This window comes from Poecilia mexicana, unplaced genomic scaffold (genome assembly GCF_051168715.1).
Source record: "Poecilia mexicana isolate PSO_F unplaced genomic scaffold, ASM5116871v1 scaffold_20, whole genome shotgun sequence".
In the NCBI taxonomy this organism is placed as follows: Eukaryota; Metazoa; Chordata; class Actinopteri; order Cyprinodontiformes; family Poeciliidae; genus Poecilia; species Poecilia mexicana.
This window is the reverse complement of record NW_028263389.1, coordinates 18,027,296-18,047,631: the sequence shown is the minus strand read 5'-3', so window position 1 is coordinate 18,047,631 and position 20,336 is coordinate 18,027,296. Positions and strand designations below refer to the sequence as shown.

The 20,336-nt window shown below is 38.9% G+C and overlaps 1 protein-coding gene across 2 annotated transcripts; it reads left to right on the top strand.

Annotated features, from left to right (window-relative positions):
* Positions 1-71: 71 nt before the first annotated feature.
* On the top strand, positions 72-10,207 carry LOC106923953 (ATP-dependent zinc metalloprotease YME1L1). Of its 2 annotated transcripts, none has more exons than XM_014997384.2 (18): positions 72-305; positions 874-993; positions 1,876-2,044; positions 2,127-2,228; positions 2,307-2,416; positions 3,376-3,526; positions 3,597-3,680; positions 5,184-5,357; positions 5,432-5,584; positions 5,662-5,794; positions 6,087-6,149; positions 6,622-6,734; positions 6,851-7,006; positions 7,759-7,910; positions 8,000-8,126; positions 8,202-8,275; positions 9,403-9,489; positions 9,574-10,207. In XM_014997384.2, the coding sequence occupies exons 1-18, from the start codon at positions 270-272 to the stop codon at positions 9,712-9,714; spliced, it is 2,145 nt and encodes a 714-aa protein (XP_014852870.2). In that variant the 5' UTR covers positions 72-269; the 3' UTR covers positions 9,715-10,207. The 2 variants fall into 2 exon arrangements, with proteins under 2 accessions (XP_014852870.2, XP_014852868.2); XM_014997382.2 differs by having other exon boundaries at positions 3,597-3,704.
* Positions 10,208-20,336: the final 10,129 nt, after the last annotated feature.

The following is a 20,336-nucleotide window of genomic DNA, read 5'->3' as shown; positions in this document are numbered from 1 at the left end:
TAAACAGGCGAGGCAAGGACGCCACTCGTTCCTGGTCGTTTTAACTGACTGCGTCATTTTGTAGTCCATTTGACCTCAGATGCCGGGGGAGAATCCATTTCCCTATGTTAGCTAAAAGAAAAGTTGTGTAACTATTGAGAGTTGTGTAACGGGGGAAGCTAAAAGGACAGCGCTGTGAGCAGGACTTGATTGTTAACGTTTTATTGAGGTTCTGTCCTCTCATTGTAACTCACCGAAGACAGATTCTAGCAAATACTTACGGGAGAAAAATGTTTTCTCTGTCGACGTCATTTCAGCCACAGCAGGTATGTAAGCGGACAGACTGAGAAGCATGTTGATTATATGATTAACTTGTCTGCATGTATCCGACAAAAGTTTCAGTTTGTCACTTTAACTCTTGTTTTAAAAACATTAAAGTCATTCATAAGCAGTAAACGCCTATGTTTACGCTTGTTTTAGTTGTGACTTTTGTTCTTAGCCAATGACAACTCGACTCGGCTAATGCTAATGCTAAGGGTTTAGCTCGTAAACGCTACATTTCATCCACATGAGCCGATGCTTGCGTCATTTCGATTGTTAACAGCTGTTCATTTTTATCTATATTATAGCTATTACAACAATTGTAAACTTGTTTACAAATTGTAAACGATGTAAACGTGTCGGTACAGTCTCAGTACTTAAGAAGCATGTGACTAAAACTGACATAATCCTGACCTGCTGTTAGTAGGTTAGCTGAATCTACTTCCAGTTTATTACATATTAACTATTATGATCGATTAGTTGCTATAAATAAAGTCAAGGTTAAGCGGGTCACCGTGGATCAACATGTGGGGAAAGCGTGTTATTCTCTGTCCTGTCTTCATGCTCTCTCAGATGGTGGTTCCTCTCAGCCAGGTCCTCAACGCCCTCCACTCGCTGAAGAGCTCAGCTACAGCTTCAGTCCACTCTTTGCACAAAGACTTCAGACAGGAGCACAAGTCATACCTGAAAGAGGTGATACGAGTACCTGACATTCACAATGTATCAAAAAGTATTTTTAATCAAGTAAGTAAAGATTTAAAGAAGAAGGTAGGATTAAAAGTAGAGGTAGGTGCATCTTGATCGTTTAAGTCAAGATATTGGTTGCAGTTCAAAAAGTATTCGCGACAAGTTATTAATGTTTCTTTTACAGGGACATTTGCTGTGATATTTAGCCAGTTGGACAGAGTTTCTCAGCAGCAGATGCTCTCACCATATATGACATTCCCCAAAAACGCTAAAGATCAAAGAGTGATGAAAGTCCAGATAAGAGAGGAAACACAAAAATAGACATGTGTTGCAACTGATAGCAATATTTGCTCACAGTTTCTTAATTTTGTGCAAATGAAAGCAATTAGAAGCACATTCATGATACAGAATCGCCCTGCAACAGCAGGAAAAACAAAGGAGAATTAACAAAAATAAATAAAAAATCAAAACAATATCTTTAAATATCAAGCTAAACAGCTGAATAAATTATTCCTCATTACTTTGTAAATATAGTTGAATGATGGCCCAACCAAATTTTCCATCTAATGAGCCTTGATTTTGTCCAGCTGCCATTTTTTCTATTAGTTGTGAGCGATGATAATTCAAACAAACAGAAATAAATGGTTTAAGTTGCTGAATCTGTGCTCAATTAATCCACAATATGAGTAACACTTTTTGGATAATTTGCCAAAATTTTGATTTTTAATGAATTCTGAAGCATATTAAAGAGATTTAGTGATCAAAGTTTATTTGAATTGTCCATTTCAACCCTAATCCATAGAAACCAGGCCCATAAAACTCCTGGAAGTTGCACAGCTTGTTGTTTTTGTGTGTCTTTGTCTCACTGCTGTTGTTGTTTGCTGCCAGCCGAGTGTCAGCCTGAGGGATCTGGGCCTCTCCGAGGTCCAGGGGAGTCAGCTGAATGAGCTGGTCAGCAGGTTACTGCCCCCACCGAGTCTTGAAGAACCTCCCACCGTTACCTCAATATGGAAGACTAGCCACGTTTCTGCAGACAGCTTCTTTCAGAACAAATATGGTGAGAAGATCAACCTGCTCTGCTGTTCTTTTGTTTTATTTCACCAGAAAAACCCCTGAAACATTTCTTTTTTTACACAAAGGGTTTTCACAAAAAAGACTATTGGGTCATGGCTCTCCGTTATTCCACCGTCGGTACCACAGCCCTCTTCGGGACGCTTGCTCTGAACTCCAGCTGCTGCCTGGTGAGACACTTACATTTAACCTCTACTCAGAGGCCATGAATGGATTATCATTTTAGCGTTTCTGTTTTCTCCTCGTAGTGTGGCTTCAGAGCCGAGGGTTCAAAACTCTCAGAGCAAAGGCCAGACGAGTGGAGTCGGGTTATGACGGTCCGGTAGAACCTGATGCCTACACACCAGCTTTCATGAAGGCGAGTTTGTTACAGCAGTGGGGTCCAAACATTTTCCACCTAGGGCCAAAATCCACACGTTGAAAGTCCTCGGGGGCCAAAATCAGCATTTTCTCCCAATTAAAAAACAAAACAATAATATCATTCTGAATTCTTCCTCCTTTACCTACGCAACAATAAATTGAACAGATTTTTTTTTTATCAAAACCAACATTAGAATGAAATTTCCCTGAATGTGTACATTTATTTTACTTTTTGAGCAAATTATTATCCATTTTGTTGGATTGTTTTTGACTTTCTTTTAAAAACTGTAAGAATTTTGTGTCCTTACACAAAGTTTATATGGAAATCTCTCCCTGATTACTTTAAAAAGTGTCCGTCTCATCTGCAGCGACTCCATTTGCCGAAGGGCCAAATCTGCACCACAAAAAAAAAACATTCTAAGGGCCACAAATGGCCCCTGGGCCGCACTTTGGACACCCCTGTTACAGAAAAGTCAATATAACCGTTTTTTAGAGATGAATCAACTATTGAAATGATCATCAACTATAATTAAGCAATCGATTAATTATTAAAACTGATTTTTAAAAAGGACATTTGGTGAAAAAACAAACTCAAAGCAATAATTAAGGCAAATCTGTACAGATGGTTTGCATTTAAGATGAGATGTCTGTAAATATTTTGCAACCAAAACTTCTGAAGTTGTTTAGTTTTATCTTCACCTGGTTCAAATTCACTAAAGGAATGCTGCGTTATTTCATTTCAGGCAATAAAAGGTCTGTTTTTTGTTTTGAAAAATAATTAAATTATTAGTTTTTGTCTTTTAATGTATTTCTATTATAGTGATTAAATTAAAAATCTGTAGGACGTGGACATTTTTTTATTCAGTTGTTAGAATAATCATTATTTGCAGTCCTAATTTGTTGTATTTTATGATTAGAGATTGAGATTAAATCTGCCGCCTTTGGCTCCTTCTTCAGGGTTTGCTCCAGAGGGAGAAAGGAGCGGAGGCCCACTCTCTGGACCAAGTGGTGAAACTCAAAAACCTTCCTGAAAACCAGCAGGAGGCTTTCAAGACTGGCTTCACTGAGGGGTTCATGAGGTCCCAAGCTCTGACTCAGAGAACTCAAGGTGTGTGGAATAAAAACTTAAAGCTTTTTATTGAACTGAGAGGAGACCTGATGTTGTTTCCTTTTTACAGACTCATTGAGGAGAACCAGGCTGGTCCTGCTGGTCCTCCTCCTCATCGGCATTTACGGCCTCTCTAGAACCCCCTTTCTCTCCGGTAAAGGCTCCTTTTCTGACGCCGGTTTGTTTCGGTTTTCATTCTTTCTTATACATACAAATAAAATTCCAGCTCTACATGCACACAGTTTATTTATAAATTCATTAAAATAGCACTGGGTGGTGGTTATTTTCAGCTACATCGCTTTATCACATATATTAGACCAGCACAAAGTAGCAGGGGTGGTTCTAGGGATGGTGTAGGGGGGGCTGTAGCTCTCCAAGAAAATGAAAATAAAAACCTTTTTTTTCTATGTCATGAAATATTTTTATTTAACCTAAATTCAAAAATAATCTCCAATAAACAGTCATTTATGAATATTTTCTAATACAGCTAAGTGAAAGCAGAAAGACCAGAGAAGCTTTCTGCTCATGTTGAGCAAATAAGAGAACAGACGTACCATTAACAACAAACAGGAGTTCTTGTTTATCACGCAGCCTCACAAAAACACATTTTTAGACTTCTTTAAGTTGATACTCGTGTCTTTGACATTTCCAGTTCTTCAGTAAGCTTTGGGTATATTTTCTTTTGAGAAGCTGCAACAGAGATAGCTGAATCTCCGACCCCGGATCAAGACACATTTATTGTTTTTAAAGTAATTCCCCTCCACAAAAGACATGTTTTGATTTTAAAACACCCGACATTAAGGCTTCAATCTCACAAATTGCGACCCAATCACAATTTTTTCCTACTTTTTTACTGCCTGATTCTTATCTTATACATCCTCCAAACAATATGTGGAACTAAATTACATAAGTATTCTCACTGACATAAAGTATTAGAGGAAAAGATGCAGAATAAAATTAGTTTTATTCATTAGAGATGCAAATCTTTAAGTGCCCAGCGATTCGATTCAGATTTTTTTATTCCGAAACCATTTTTTCCTATTCAAATGTTTTAGAGTTTCTGTTTAAATTATGAGACTGACAAGAGTAAAGAAATAAAACGTTTATTTAAAAACTATTCCATAAGGTTCCTACTATGTCAGATTTAATTAAAATGTGTTTTTGTTTATAAAATTCTTTAACTTAAATTATTATGTTGGCTTAGCTGCCTGGATTTTTCTGTAAAAGAAAAAAAGAGAGAAATTATAGAATTATTCAAAATATACGTAAAATTAGGTTTGGATTGATTCAAGGAATATATATTGTGATTCTTTATAGAATTTTTTTCTGCGCATTTATTCATATTTCAGTTTTTTTGGTCGTGATTTTGCATTACTTTATGCTGGTTTATCCATGAAATCCTGATGAGTAGATAACGAAGTGAAAAACTGTGTGCAAGTAGAGTTTGGTCGTTTTCGCTTCTTTTTCTCAATATGTGCATTTCTAGAGCAGCTGCTTATAGTTCCTTAACAGAACTGGAGCTAAATGAGTAACTGACAGGATAAGTTTGGATCGTCACGTTTACCTTTGTGCCACAGTAAGCAGAAAGCTGCATCTTTGTTTCGTAAAACCAGTTTGTTCGTGTCGTTTGTGAGAAGTTTTCTGGGTTTTTCCACAGTGAGGTTTCGCACCACTACGGGCCTCGACTCGGCGGTCGACCCCATCCAGATGAAGAACGTGACGTTCGAGCATGTCAAAGGCGTGGAGGAGGCGAAGAACGAGCTGCAGGACGTCGTCGAGTTCCTCAAAAACCCACAGAAGTTCACAGTGTTGGGTGGAAAGCTGCCCAAAGGTACCAGCAGCGTTTCTATGTTGGTTATACCTGCTGGTGTGAATGAAAATAGCCTGACTGTCGACTCTGCGCAGGGATTCTCCTGGTCGGGCCGCCCGGCACCGGGAAGACCCTGCTGGCGCGGGCCGTAGCCGGGGAAGCAGACGTTCCTTTCTACTACGCCTCCGGGTCGGAGTTTGACGAGATGTTTGTGGGCGTCGGCGCCAGTCGCATCAGGAACCTCTTCAGTACGTTTCCAGAACCGGTGAAAACCGCAGCAGAGAGGAAGCCGAGTAAGAACAAGTTTTCCTGTTGTGGTTTGCAGAAGAGGCAAAAGCAAACGCTCCGTGCGTCATCTTCATCGACGAGTTGGACAGCGTGGGAGGGAAGAGGATCGAGTCTCCGATGCATCCCTACTCCAGACAAACCATCAACCAGCTGCTGGCGGAAATGGACGGGTGAGTTTCACCTCCAGTGTCTGGCCCAGTCCACAAAACAAACACATTTTTATGCGTTTTGACCTTTAAACTACACAAAACTTTAGTGAAATGTCATTTAATGTATGCGTGAAAACTAAATTTAGTGTTACAATGCGAGATAATATATCCACATGATTGCTTTGACACGATTCCTGATCAACATTGTCTGACTTTACGTCGGGGCTGGACGGAACAGCTGAAAAACTCATCACCATGAGCGCTTCATATCCCCCGTTTCCATGGAAACCGACACTATTTTGATGTTTTCCAGGTTCAAACCCAATGAAGGCGTCATCGTCATCGGTGCTACAAACTTTGCTGAAGCTCTGGATAAGTATGTTTATATACTGAGTTAATTGTTGTCTAGAACTAGCTTTTCTTTCTAAAGAGGAATGATTTCAGCTCATTAAATAAATGCAGCAAAAACTCAATGAGGAAAATAAACAAGGATCTTTAAGATTCATGTTGGAGACTCAAACCGCCAGCAGAACAAAGTTAAGTTAATTTAACGTTTTTCCTTTTACTTAGAAATATTTTATGGTGGTTTGAAGCAGGGATAGCTTAGAAAATAAGATTGACTTTACTTCAAATTCACTCCAGAACATTTGCCTCTATAGACTCTCCTAAGTGGCTTTTAATAACTTTAATTTTTTTTTTTATTGAAATAAAACAGTAAAGATACAAATAAAATAAAAAACTTGTTAAATTTTGCAGGTTTTCTGTGTGTTTTTATTGGATATTTGTGTAAAACTTTAGTTTGTTTCAGGTAATTGAAGTAAACAGAGGATGATTGTTTCTGCTTTCAGTGCTCTGGTGAGACCCGGCAGGTTCGACATGCAGGTGACCGTCCCCCGCCCCGATGTCAAAGGTCGCAAAGAGATCCTCAACTGGTACCTGTCCAAGATCAAAGTGGACCCGGGTAGGTCGTTTCAGAGACATCTGCTGATGCTCATCAGCGCTCCAAGCCAGCGAGCCACACAGGCTCCCGCAGTCAGAGAGTCGGATGACTTGACGAGTTGTTTTGTTTCTGGTCAGCCATTGATGCCGAGATCATCGCCCGAGGCACGGTGGGCTTCTCCGGGGCAGAACTGGAGAACCTGGTGAACCAGTCCGCCCTGAAGGCCGCCGTGGACGGGAAGGAGATGGTCACCATGAAGGACCTGGAGTTCGCCAAGGACAAGATCCTCATGGGTGAGCGACGGAGCTCCGAGCAGCTCTTTATCACAGAAACATGCAGGAATGGGAAATAAATAAAAAAAAACTTGATTTTTTTTCTCTCCTTGTCACAATAACATTTTACTGGACGGTAAATTGTCCCAGATTTTATTGTGATAACCTATTATGTTGCTGTTTTGAGACCATTTTCAAGTAATCTAATGGTAAACTTTAAATTTTCTGGAACTGGAAGATATTTTAAATAAAGTGAATAAACAACAGAAACAACAAATAAAATTAATTATAAAGTCTCTGTAAACAAAACTGTCCTTCAAAACAAGAAGCTAGCTTAGACCAAAACACCAAGCAGAAGATTTTATCTTCCAGTTTTTGGTAGAAAGAGAGAAAAGAAAAAAAACTATATATTATGCAAATAGAAATTATTGACCTTGTTTTAATTTATCATGTGATTGATTTATTGCTTATTACAACAGACCCACTTTATCTATTCTCCTATTTGTCCATCTGTTACCCATCTGCTGTGAAATCGTTATTTTCAAGATGTCGGCGCGTCTTTAAAGAGTCTAAAATTATGTAACTAGAATTAAAATGTCTTAAATCCATAGAAGAAATGTGAGTTGACCTTAAATATGTTCGTCATAGGTCTTAAATTTTGTCTCATGTAGTTTTTTTTTTTCGTGGGACTTTTCTGTGAAGTTATCTTTGGACCTGAGGAAATTTGACTCCATGAAACCTGTAGATAACCTGATTTGTCTCTTTCCTTTCAGGTCCTGAGAGGCGTAGCGTTGAAATAGACAAAAAGAACAAGACCATCACAGCGTACCACGAGTCCGGACACGCCATCGTCGCCTATTACACCAAAGACGCGATGCCCATCAACAAGGCCACCATCATGCCCAGAGGACCGACTCTTGGCCACGTTCGTTCGGTTTTAAACCTTAGACTCCAGCGTCGTTCGGTGTGGCTGCGCAGAAGCTAACCTGAGTCGTGCTTTTGTTCGTCCTCCAGGTGTCCATGCTCCCCGAGAACGACCGCTGGAGCGAGACGCGGGCCCAGCTGCTGGCCCAGATGGACGTCAGCATGGGCGGCCGCGTCGCAGAGGAGCTCATCTTCGGAGACGAAAACGTCACCACAGGTACCAGCTGCTCGGTAAAATGCTGCTTAGACGTGACGGTTTAAAGGGTTTATTTAATAATCGGTCTGTTTTTAGGAGCCTCCAGCGACTTTGATGGAGCGACACAAATCGCAAAACTGATGGTGACCCGGTTCGGCATGAGCGACAAGGTGAGCCGAGCTGGTAAAAACGGCATAATGAGGAGCATTGTTATGATGTCAGACAGGGCAGGTGCTTCTTAAAGAGACAGAGATCCAATTTTAAGGCGTTAAGTTTGCAAAGACAAGGATTTATAATTTTCTCCTTTTATCTCTCTACCAAAAACTGGATAATAAAAGTTTTCAGTCTGGTGCTTTGGACTCAAGTAGCCCATTTTTTTGGAGGAGAATTTTGTTTATGTTACTTTAAAATGTTCTCAAAACAACAATATTATTGTTTCACACTAAATTCTGGGACAATTTATTTTACTGTGATATGCCTGGAAAATACTTTAATACACAAGAAAATTTCTTTTAAGTAAGTGAATGTTTTCTGGGAAAAGAGCCGTTGCCTAGCAACACCAGCCACACCCAGTCCGTTCCCTAGCAACCTGAGAAGAGTTGCAGCGTTTTGTCGGCTGGTTTTACCTCTGTACACTTCAAAAACACAAAATTTTACCAGTAAATTTGGTCTAATTTCTTTAAATATGACAAACTAACTTAAAAGTATATTTTTAGCAAGATATAGAGGCTTGTTACAAGTAAATAATTTATGTTCCATTGGCAGATAAATTAACTTATAAAATGGGAAAAATGTCTTGTTATAAGTTAAATAATCTGCTAGTGGAACAAGTACATTTTCATCAATAGTAAGGAATTATAATCCTTAAAACAAGCCTCTATATGTTATTAAAAAGATATTTTTAAGGTAGTTTTGCCTTATTTCAATTTTGCTAAGAAATTTGCTCTAGAAACTAGATCAAAAATAGTTGGTAGAGTTTTGTCTTTTTACAGTGTGCAATGGCTGCTGGAAAGATAAGTGCTGTGTTGTTGAAGGAGGCTCCACTTCAAAGATATACGGTTGATTAATTGCGCATCTGTTTGCAGCCATTTTTATGTGTAAACACTGAGTTTAAATGCACATCATGTTGACAAGTTATACATGTAATTTTTGTCTCTACACTCAAGTTGAAACAGACAAGTTCTTGAGATATTAAATAATTAAGAGATACGGGAAGGATGCCTCAGAAAAAGTATTTTATTTGGATTTAAAGTGACAAAATGTGATTTTTAAGGATGTAATTTGTGTTTCTGTGTAGCTCGGGGTCATGACCTACAAGGACATCACCAAGCAGAGCCCCGAGACGCAGGCCGCCATCGAGCACGAAGTCAGAGCTCTACTGAAGGTGAGGCGCTCTACGTCCCACAAGTTGACCTTTTCACCCTCTCCTGCGTCAGTTTCTATCGTTCCTTTGTCCGTTTCTCTGCAGGAATCCTACGACCGAGCGAAGAACATCCTGAAGACCTACAGCAAGGAGCACAAGAAGCTGGCGGACGCACTGCTGACGTACGAAACGCTGGACGCCAAAGAGATCCAGATGGTGCTGGAAGGAAAATCTCTGGACCACTGAGACATTCAAAGACTCTGTAAATAAAACGCTGTGCAAGCGGGACTGACCTTTTGAAAGCCTTTCAGTCCTTTTTATTCCTCCTTTTGACAATGTGAAAAGCTGGATGAAATGTTTGACATTTTTAAATCACCACAGTGCGATGAATCTGCGCTTCTCAGTTAAAATCATAAACTTGTTTTCTTGCTGCTCCTCATTGTCAAACTCACAGCTGAAGGGTTTCTGTATCTCATGTTTTTTCCTACATATTATGTTGTTTTTAAGTTATTTAAGTGCCCAAAGGTATGTATTATTATTATTATCATTGTTTTCATTTTATTTTCTGTCAGGGAAAATCATGATAGATCCTCTTATCCACACCTGAGGAAAAACTGTAAGTGCTAGCCAGTTTGTGTAAATATTCTGTAAAGAGTCTGAAAGGACGGATTTGGTGCTTCTGTTACTTTAGACGACGGCCTTCTTGGAGCTCCAATAAAGATTTCTCTCAGGAAACAAATGTTGGGAGTGATTTCTGTGATTCAGGAGTCAAAATAGTATAGCAATTTTACTGTAACATTTACACGAAACAAAGAAAATGTGATTGTTTCTTGTTTTGAGCAGTGAGTAAAGCTCAAACACCAAACATATATAGGGGGAAAATACACATTCTGGAGTAGAATAGAATAGAAATTCACTTTATTGTCCCCCAATGAGGAAATTAAGGCAGGTGTGTCCACACATAAAAATTATATAACCACTTCTGAAAATAAAACCTTGAGCAATATATGTGTAAAAAAAAATCTAGTCCAAAAGTCTTATGAAATTAACATGTTTTATGTAAATGAAACATGTAAAATACTAAAAAGCCATTTCTTTAAAAAAAATATTACCAATTTTAAAATTTAGACTAAATTTTAGCTTACATTTCACAATGGAAATGTACTTAAAAACAAGTTAGCAAAGCAGGAAAGTAGAGAGAATGTAAATACAAATGATACAAAAATAAAATCCACCAGTTGATCATAAAATTATAAAATGCATTCATACAAAACACCAACAAAAACAGATGAGCTGAAATCCACAGAAAGCTCCTTTGTCTGGGATAATTAATGGTTATCGGATCATTTTAACCTGCAATTAAGAGATTTGGTTCCGAGAAAAACACACCGACCCGAACAAACCCCAGTTGTCTCTTTTCTGTCCCAGTATTTATAAGCAGGCTGCGGGTTAAAGAAAAGCTGCAGAAGCCTCCATGTTTCACTGGACACTTTAGTTTTACCACGAAGAAGCTTAAAGACGCTCAATCAACTTCCTAAATAAAGATGGCGGACGCCGATGAGGACGTCGCTGTTATCGGGATGGGATGTAATTTCCCTGGAGGTGATTTTACTGGCTGCTGGCGGTCGCATCGGTTGTTAAAGGTAATTTATTGACTTCTACTCTACGTTAGGTGAGGGACTGGATAATTTCTGGAAAGTTCTGCAGGAGGGAAGGAATTGCGTGTCGGACATTCCAGCTGAGAGATTCGACGGCAACTTCTGGCGCGACGCTGACGTCACCAAACCCGGAAAGAGCCAAACAGCGAAAGCTGCGCTTATAAAAGGGTGAGGAGAGTCATCAGGTCTGATATATGGGGAAAAAATACTTCTGTTTATTTAGGGGTAACAGACCACAATGGGGCTCAAATCCACTTAATCACATAATTTTCAAATTTATTATCACCTGAAAAATGTATCTTAGATTTTGTGTTTTGCTCTTTCTACACTACCAGTAAATAAATGTATGACCGTGTATTATGGTAATTGTAGATTAAAAAAAGGCGTAAATTTCTGAAAAATAGAACTCCGAAAATTTGAGATTAACTTCAGAATTTTTCTAGAAAAAAAAGTGGAAATTTGAGTAGAAGTTTGAAATGTTAAAAATTTGCGAGAAAACAATGCAGAAATTTTTAGATCAATCTTGGAAATTGTAAAAAAAATTGTAAAAAAAAAACAACAACATGGAAATCTCTGAGTTTTGAAAAGTAAAAAAATCTAGAAAAAAAATTAAAGTCTTGAGATTATTCTCAGAAATATTCTGGAAAAATGAGTTTTAAAAGTGGAAAATTTGCAATAAAAACTCAAAATCAGAAATTTAGATTTGAGATCAATTTCAGAAAATTTATTGAAAAAAACTTGAAATTTCAGTTTCAAAAGTCAAAAACTTGGAAGAAAAAAACTGAAATTTTGAGATTAATCTCAGAAATATTCTTAAAAAACACAAAAACTTCTGCATGTGAAAAGTCAAAAATATTCTAGAAAAAACTCAGAAGTCTTGAAATCAGTCTGAGAAATTCTCTAGAAAAACATGGAAATTTCTGAATTTCAAAAATCAAAATTAGCGAGAAAAACTAAAAAAAAATAAAAAAAATAAAATAATTAATCTCAAAAATTTTCCAAGAACAGTAAGACAGGAGGCCATGCCACCACCTTCTGATTCTGAGTTTTTCTTGCAAATTTTAAACTTTTGAAACTCAAACTTTTCCAGATTTTTCTATAAAATTTCTGAGATTGTTCTCAAGACTGAGTTTTTTTTTTAGTTTTTTTTTTTGCTGTTCGAACTCAGAGATTTCCATGTTTTTTTTCTAGAAAAGTTTTGACATTAATCTAAAAATTTCAGTTTTTCTCACATATTTTCAACTTTTCAAATGTAGTATTTCAGATATTTATACAAAAAACTAATCAATTATTATCAAATATCGACTGATGAGACACATGTTTTTTCAGCCATCTTGTCCAGCCTAAGTAAAAGTACTAAAAAGTAATTTCCCCCCCAAAAGTTACTCCAGTAAATGTAACTTGTCATCTTAACTCTGTGACTCTGAGTCATGACAGATCTGTTTTGATTTCTTTACAGGTTTAATGAGTTTGATCCGTCGTTTTTTGGGATTCCTGAAGTAGAAGCGGACTTCATGGATCCGCAGCAGAAGCTGCTGCTGCAGTGCAGCTACAGAGCCTTAGAGGACGCAGGAATACCTATGGAGAGCCTCAGCGGAACCAGAACCGGCGTTTACATCGGTAACTCTTCTCATATTTTACATTTTGAACCCACCGACTCGTGAGGAAGCATTTTTCTAGCCTGTTCTGCTTTAATGCTGCAGGTTTAATGAACAGAGACTATGAGATGATCAGGAGTAACAAGCCGGAGACGATAACACATTACAACTGCACGGGGACGGCCGTGAGCGTCGCAGCCAACAGGATTTCCTTCACCTTTAACCTCACTGGTCCTTCTCTCATCATCGACAGCGCCTGCTCTTCTTCGCTGGTGGCTCTGCATCTCGCCTGTCAGGCCATAAAGCAAGGTAGGCATTTATAATTTACCTCGATAGTCTGGAGAAACATCCAAAAACATTTCCCTTACATGTTATGTTCTTTAATATGATTTTTTTAGGGCTGCCTGAGAAGTTCCAGCCATTTATGTTCGGTTTTAAAAAGCAGTGAAGACAAAATGAGGGCAAAAATAAATAAAACTTGTAGGAAGTTAATATAAAACAGTATGCATATAAACAGTTTGGTTGTAACTAGTTAAATTTACTTGAGTATCTTTAAAAAAATATATTTTAGTAATGCTGAACTTTAACTTTAGTATTTTACTATTAAGTATTTCTACTTTTACTTGAGTAAAATTTCTGGATTTTCTATCCACTGAATGAAAAACAAACATTTTTTAACCAAAAATTCACCAGACACAGACACATATTTTCAGTTTCTATTAAACTTTCATAAGTTTTTTTTTTATTAAAAGAAACTGATTTAGAAAAAATTTCTTTGGTCTGATTTTGTTAGTTTTTATTACTTATATGTATTATTGTCATTTTCATCCTTAAAGTACCAAAATTTCCACCTAACTTTATATTTTGTCTATCTGATTATGTAATTTTTACACATTAAATGATGTGTACTAAGTACTTGAGTAAACTTTTTACCAAATACTTTTTTACTCTTACTGGAGTAATTTCTTGGAGGATTACTTTTTACTTTACTTGAGTAAAATTATGTTGAAATAGTTCTACTTTACTTACTTGAGTGTAATTTTTGCATATAAGACGATCTGGGAATGAAATCTTTAGGAGCAGCTACTTTCTCCAGTCACCGCTAGGCGGCACTGTGGTTCCTGGTATAATGAACTGCACTGGTAATAATCAACAGTTTTTCCATGTGCTGTTGCCCAGAGCAAAACAAATCCATCACAGTTCCTTATTATATTATATTTAATAAACCAAACTATCAACGACATATTAGGGCCATTGTAGATAGAAAAAATAAGAGTTAATTTCTGCCAAAAACTCAAAAATGTTGAGGTTAATCTCAGAAAGTTACTAGAAAAACATGAAAATTTCTGAGTTTGAAAAGAAAAAATTTGCTAAGAAAGAAATTGGAATTTTTTGAGTTTCAAAAGTAAAATATTTTTGACTTTTGGAGTTTTTCCTTGGAAATATTTTACTTTCAGAACTCAGAAATATCTTCTTTTTTTCTAGAAAATTTCTAAGATTAATCCGAATTTTTTTGTTTTGTTTTTGGTGGAAATTTATTTCCTTTTAGTGCTGTCGTATTAGGCATGATAAGCCTAATACGCCTCACTGTGCTTTATAGACATTTATTGCTTACATTTAGTCTCAAATCTCAAAATATTTAGTCGATGTAAACAAAAATATCCTATGAAGTTTACACCATGTAATCTTGTATGATGAGTGGCAAATCTAGACATATTTAGGAATGCCTCTTTCAGCTAAATATGACTATATTTGTAAAAAAGTGCCAAAAAGTTTCCATTTTAGATTAAGTGTTAATATTTTCTGCAGCCTTTCTATACCAAATTATTCATAGCCAAGAGGTAATTGGCTTCACTAAAATGCACAAACTTATTAGATATTGATCAAAAATAGTAGAAAAGAAGCCAAAGTTCAATGTAAAAAGTTTAAAGATGTTCAGTATGTTCATATGTCCAGTGATCAAGACAACTTTAAAGAAGGTCTGGGACAAAAGAGGGTCAAAGTACTTTATATTTTATAAAAAATTGTATGCTAATGCATGCAGTTTTGTCCTAGGAGACTGTGAGATGGCGCTGTGCGGAGGCGTTAACTGCATCATCGAGCCAAGAGTGTTTGTTGCTCTCAGCAAAGCCAGGATGATTTCACCTGAAGGAACCAGCAAGCCTTTCTCCTCCAGCGCAGACGGATACGGGAGAGGAGAAGGCTGCGGCGTTTTGCTCCTGAAGCCTCTGAAAAAGGTTAAAAAGATTTCATCTAGAACAGTCCAAAGTGTGGCGCGGGGGCCATTTGTGGTCCTTGGAACAATTCTGTGTGGCCCTCCACTGCAGTTCAAGAATGCCATTAATTTGGCTCTCCAGAGGAAACTTTTCTGATTTCTTTAGAACGAGAGTTTTAGTGACAGATTTAACTCTTATTTAATGGTAAATGTTTTCCTTTAATTTTAATTTCCTAGTAAGTGGCGATCAAGCAACTTTTTACTTAAAAAAAAAGACTGGAGCATTTTTATTCTATTAGACTTGGTTAATGAAAGGATTTTTGAGGAACATTTTTCTTTTTGTTAGGATTAGACTAAAAGATTTTCTAGACCAAATAATCTGGAGAAAAAATGATCCAAAAAGCTAGGAAATACTTCACCTTTCTCACTGGGAGATTGCACGTTTAATTTATTGACTAGCATTTAAAGAAAAATTCCCAACAAAATGAAAAACAATATGGCTCCCCGAGTAATTATAGGGATTCTGGCCCATGTTGCAAAACGTTTCGACAACCCTGATCCAGAAAGATTTATGTTGTTTGTTGTTTTTCAAACCTGAAGATCGTCTAATTATTTCTTTTCTTGAAGGAATCATAGAACTAAAAGGAAATATTTTAATACATTAGATAGATTACCTATATTTATCAATATTATTTTCTGCTTCTTTTCTACTTAAAGGCCTTGAAGGACTGCAATAAAATATGGGGTGTGATTTGCAAGACTGCCGTCAACCAAGACGGACATTCGGTGACTCCTCTCACCAAACCTTCAGTGACGCAACAAGAGGAGCTGCTCAGAACAATCTACTCCAATGCTGACATCATGAATGTCCAGTACATCGAAGCTCATGGGACTGGGACTCCAGTTGGAGACCTAACAGAAGCAGTTAGCATCTCGAATGTCATTGCCAAAGCCAGACCTCCAGACTCAGAGACACTCTGGGTTGGCTCGGTGAAGGGCAACATCGGACACACCGAATCTGCAGCCGGAGTGGCCGGACTGATCAAGGTACTCATAATGATGAAGCACCAAGCTATTGTTCCCTCAGTTTTCTACTCCAGAGGCAACTCAAGTGTAGATACACAAACCCTGAATTTAAAAATACCAGACAAATTAGAAAGATGGGAGACAAATCAACCACTAGGAAGGGTAGCTGGGGTCAACAGTTTTGGGTTTGGGGGAGCAAACGCGCATGTAATTTTAAGAGAACACATTCATCAAGTAGTTCCCAAAAAAGCTTGGCAAAAACTCTTTGTGTTGTCAGCTGCTTCTGAGAAATCACTCATAATGACCATTGCAGACACCTACCAGAGACTGTGCCGCAGTCACACACTTGACTTTCAGGCACTTTCATACACCTCTGCTTGTGGGAGGAGTCACTTCAAACACAAATATCGGAAAGCCTTTTTGACATCTTCCCTCTCAGAGCTACAACAACAGCTCAAATTGGCACAAAAGATGGAGTTTCAGTCGGTTCAGTCTGACATCCAGGTTGTCTTTGTGTTTTGTGGAAATGGGGTTTGCTACAGCGGCATGTGCAGGCAGCTCATGAGGCAGGTTCTTGCTTTCAAAGAGACAATCCAAAAAGTTGAAATTGCCTTTCAGACGTACACTCCCATCAACATCAGTAAACTCCTCGAAAGTGACTGTGATGGCGTCGATATTGGCCAGCCAAATGTCATCCAGCCTCTTCTTTTTGCAGTACAAGTGGGGATTGCCACCCTGCTGAAGCAGTGGGGTGTTAAGCCTTCGGCCATGCTTGGCCACTCTGTTGGAGAGGTCGCTGCGGCTCACTGCTCAGGTCTTTTGTCTCTTTGCGATGCGGTGAAAGTGTTGCACCATCGCAGCGCTCTTCAGAGTAGAGTCACAGGAGGAAAGATGCTTGTCGTCGGCAATGTGGCTGTAGAAAAGATTTTAGAAGTTCTCAAAGTCTTTGGTGGCAAGATCTGTGCTGCTGCTTTCAACAGCCCTCAGTCCTGCACTTTGTCAGGTGATGCAGGTTCAGTGGATGCCCTCCATGAGATGCTGAGGATTAAATTTGCAGATGAAAATATCTTCCTCCATATCTTAGATGTCCCTGCTGCTTACCATAGCCACATGATGGATCCAATTCTAGATGACATTGAGAGCAGCATAGGCCTTTTGAATGCTAAAAGCATAGCGTGTCACCTGTTTTCCACTGTTACTGGCGAGAGGCTTTCAGATGGGGATTTCAGTTCTGGCGCATACTGGGCTAAGAACATCCGGGAGCCTGTTTTATTAAAGAAAGCTCTTTGTGCTGTTCACAAAGAGATACCGGCAAAAGGAAATGTGGTCTTTGTAGAGGTTGGACCTCGAATGGCTCTCCAAAGGTACATCTGTGAAACTCTTGGCGATGAAGCCAAAGTTTTCCCGTCAGTCCACCCAGACAAAGACTGTGACACCATTTCCTCGACTCTGGCCAGCCTGTTTGAACTTGGGATTAATGTAGACTGGAAGGAGCTTTTCAGGGGTTGTGAGACATTACCCAGTACTCCTCCAGTCTACCAGTTTGACAACACAAAGAATGATGTGAATTTTGAAGCCTTAAGGGGAGATAATGAACCATCTCATGACTTTTGCGATGGACTTGAGTCCCAAATAAAAAGGGATAAGAAAGAATGCACAATTGAACTGTCTTTGAAGACTGCACCCTACCTCTGGGAGCATAAAAACAACGGCATTGCCATTGTGCCAGGGGCATTTTATGTTGACCTAGCTTATGCCTTGGTGATGGCCAACCTGAAGCCAAAGAAGCCTGCCTCACTCGTCTCTCTAGGTATAAAATTTGAGAGTGTGCTTACTCTCAACTCAAATTCTAAGAAACTGAAGATGACACTGGAACAATCAGAGGGGGAAGCTTTGTTTAAAATACAGTCACCTGTTGCAGTTCATGCCTCTGGCACATGCAGGTATAAAGATCAGCAACCACTGCTAGAGGAAGCAACCATTTGTCTTGATGTGATCTACCAAAGGTGCAAAATTATTCTGACACATCAAGAAATGTATTCACTTCTCTCTCAGGCTGGATTTGAGTATGGCCCGCTTTTCAGGCATCTAAACAAGGTGTGTCTTGGCAACAAATTCAAGGAAGCTGTGACCGCTTTTCAGGTTCCAGAGGACATTCTGAAAAGTCTCCATAAACATTTCATTCACCCTGTGGTACTGGATTATTTAATTCAAATGGCTGCAGTTGTAGCAATGGGACAACAAGGATCCAAGCAGGGATTCCCATCACAGATCGCAAGCATTGCTATTTCAGAAGTCCTGCAGGAGACAATGGTCATGTATCTTCGGACAACTCAAGAGACTCAAGATTTCCTTGAGGTGTGTGGTTGCTTTTCTACCAAAGATGGGAAGGTATTGGTGGAATTCAAGGGTGTAAGGATTTCCTTTTTGGTCCAAAGTTCAGATGTTACCAAATCATTGTTTTTTCATAGTGAAACAGTTGCATTAGCAGAAGAGAGAGATGTGGATGGCTCTAAGATAAAAGCCATCATCTTTGAAGATCACATGGGCATTGCTAAAGGTTTAAGACCGTACATATGCACTGATTCGGTCATTGTAGGGATCAGAAAGAAGTTAAGTGCAGATGAAGTAAAACGCCTAGTGATTCATTCATTGAACAGCAATGACAATCTGAAGAAAGTTCTCTTCATTTGGGGTGTGGAGAACTTGACTCACTTGTCCTCTGAAATGATTCTGGAGAGCTTTGTGACTTGTTGTGAGACATTTCGTCACATTGTTTTGGCTGTCAAAGAGACCAAACATTTGTGTGCCATCAATGTCATAACTTACAGATCAACAGAATTGACGGTGGACCATGTGAGTCCTGGTTTTGTGCTTTCTGGTATGATGAGGTCCTGCTCGGCTGAGATCGCAGACATTCATTTCCAGCATATTGATCTGGCTTCTGTGACAAGTGAAGACATCCAAACATTGGCTTGTGTAATTAAAACCAAACAACAACAAGATGTAAGGATCAGCAAAGGGCAGGCATCAACAACAAGGATAGCACAAACTCCAGTTAAAGACAGTGATTTATGTGCAGAGGCAATAACAGCCGGCCAGTCAAGAGAGTTTGTCCTACAGACTACCAGTCCTTATGGAATAGAAAATTTGTGTCAAGTCTCTAAAAATAACTCTGATAAGAGTCCAGTTCCAGAAAGCTTAGTTGAAATTCAGCTGACAAATGTCTGCATACATTCATCCGACTACTTCCCGGTCAGCACTTCCCATTTCAATTTTGGCAGAACCTTCTACTGGAACAAGCATGTGACAGAGAATCATGACCTTCTGGCTTTAGATTTTAGTGGCATTGTCTCAGGTGTTGGCAAAGACGTCAAAACTCTAAAACTGGGAGACCAAATTGCTTCATGTTATCCAGTTCCTGCAGCTTCGAAGATCTTGATTCCTGAAGCAGTGTGCTATGGCACAAAAGCATTTCCCTTTTTTCGAGAGACACCATGTGTGTCCTTCCTCATCCTGGCGTGGGAGATCTTGCAGAGGCTGCTGTGTGAAGTTAGAGGAAGGCACAAAAAGTTGGTAATCATCTCTCCAGACTCAGCTGCTGTTCTCATACAAGTTCTTGCCCTCACCGCAAACAGGTCAGGCTGGAACGTTTCCTGTCAAGCTAGTGTTACCAGGGAATCGACAAATTTTGATGCTTTGCTTTTTCTACCGCCATTTAATCAATCATTTGAGGGATTGTTTGGCAATAGTGACACTGTGAAGCATGTCATCTTTGTCTTCAGCAGTCACATGTCACTCTCAGTCGCCACAAGCAACACTACATTGAATGATAAAAACATTCATGTGCACCACCTTGATGTGGCTTATGTTCTCCAGAAAGCGAATCTAGAGGCACAAAAAAGAAATATTTCTAACTGGCTTCTGTCTCTAAGCCTTGATCCAGATTGTCTGCCGCATAGGGAGGAGATTCTTCATGTGAAAGAGCCTAAAATCGAGTCCTCTTTCACAACAGCAACGGTGCAGCAGGTTGTTCTTGATAAAGGATTGGATTGGCTTAAATGTACTCACCGCTCTTTGCCTACCAAACCTGCACGACTCTTTGAACAGAGATGTGTTTATATAGTAACTGGAGGCCTGTCTGGTTTGGGTCTGGAGACTGTTAAGTTCATTGCACACAACGGTGGAGGTTGCATTGCAGTCCTGTCAAGAAGTGTCCCATCTGATGAAATCCGCTTTCAGTTGGATCTCCTTCAGAAAAGAAGTGGGGTTTCTGTCCTAAACATCCAGTGTGATGTTTCAGAGTCAAAGCAGGTGGTGGATTCCATCACCAAAATTGGGGGAAGGTTTCCATCTTGTCCAATCAAAGGA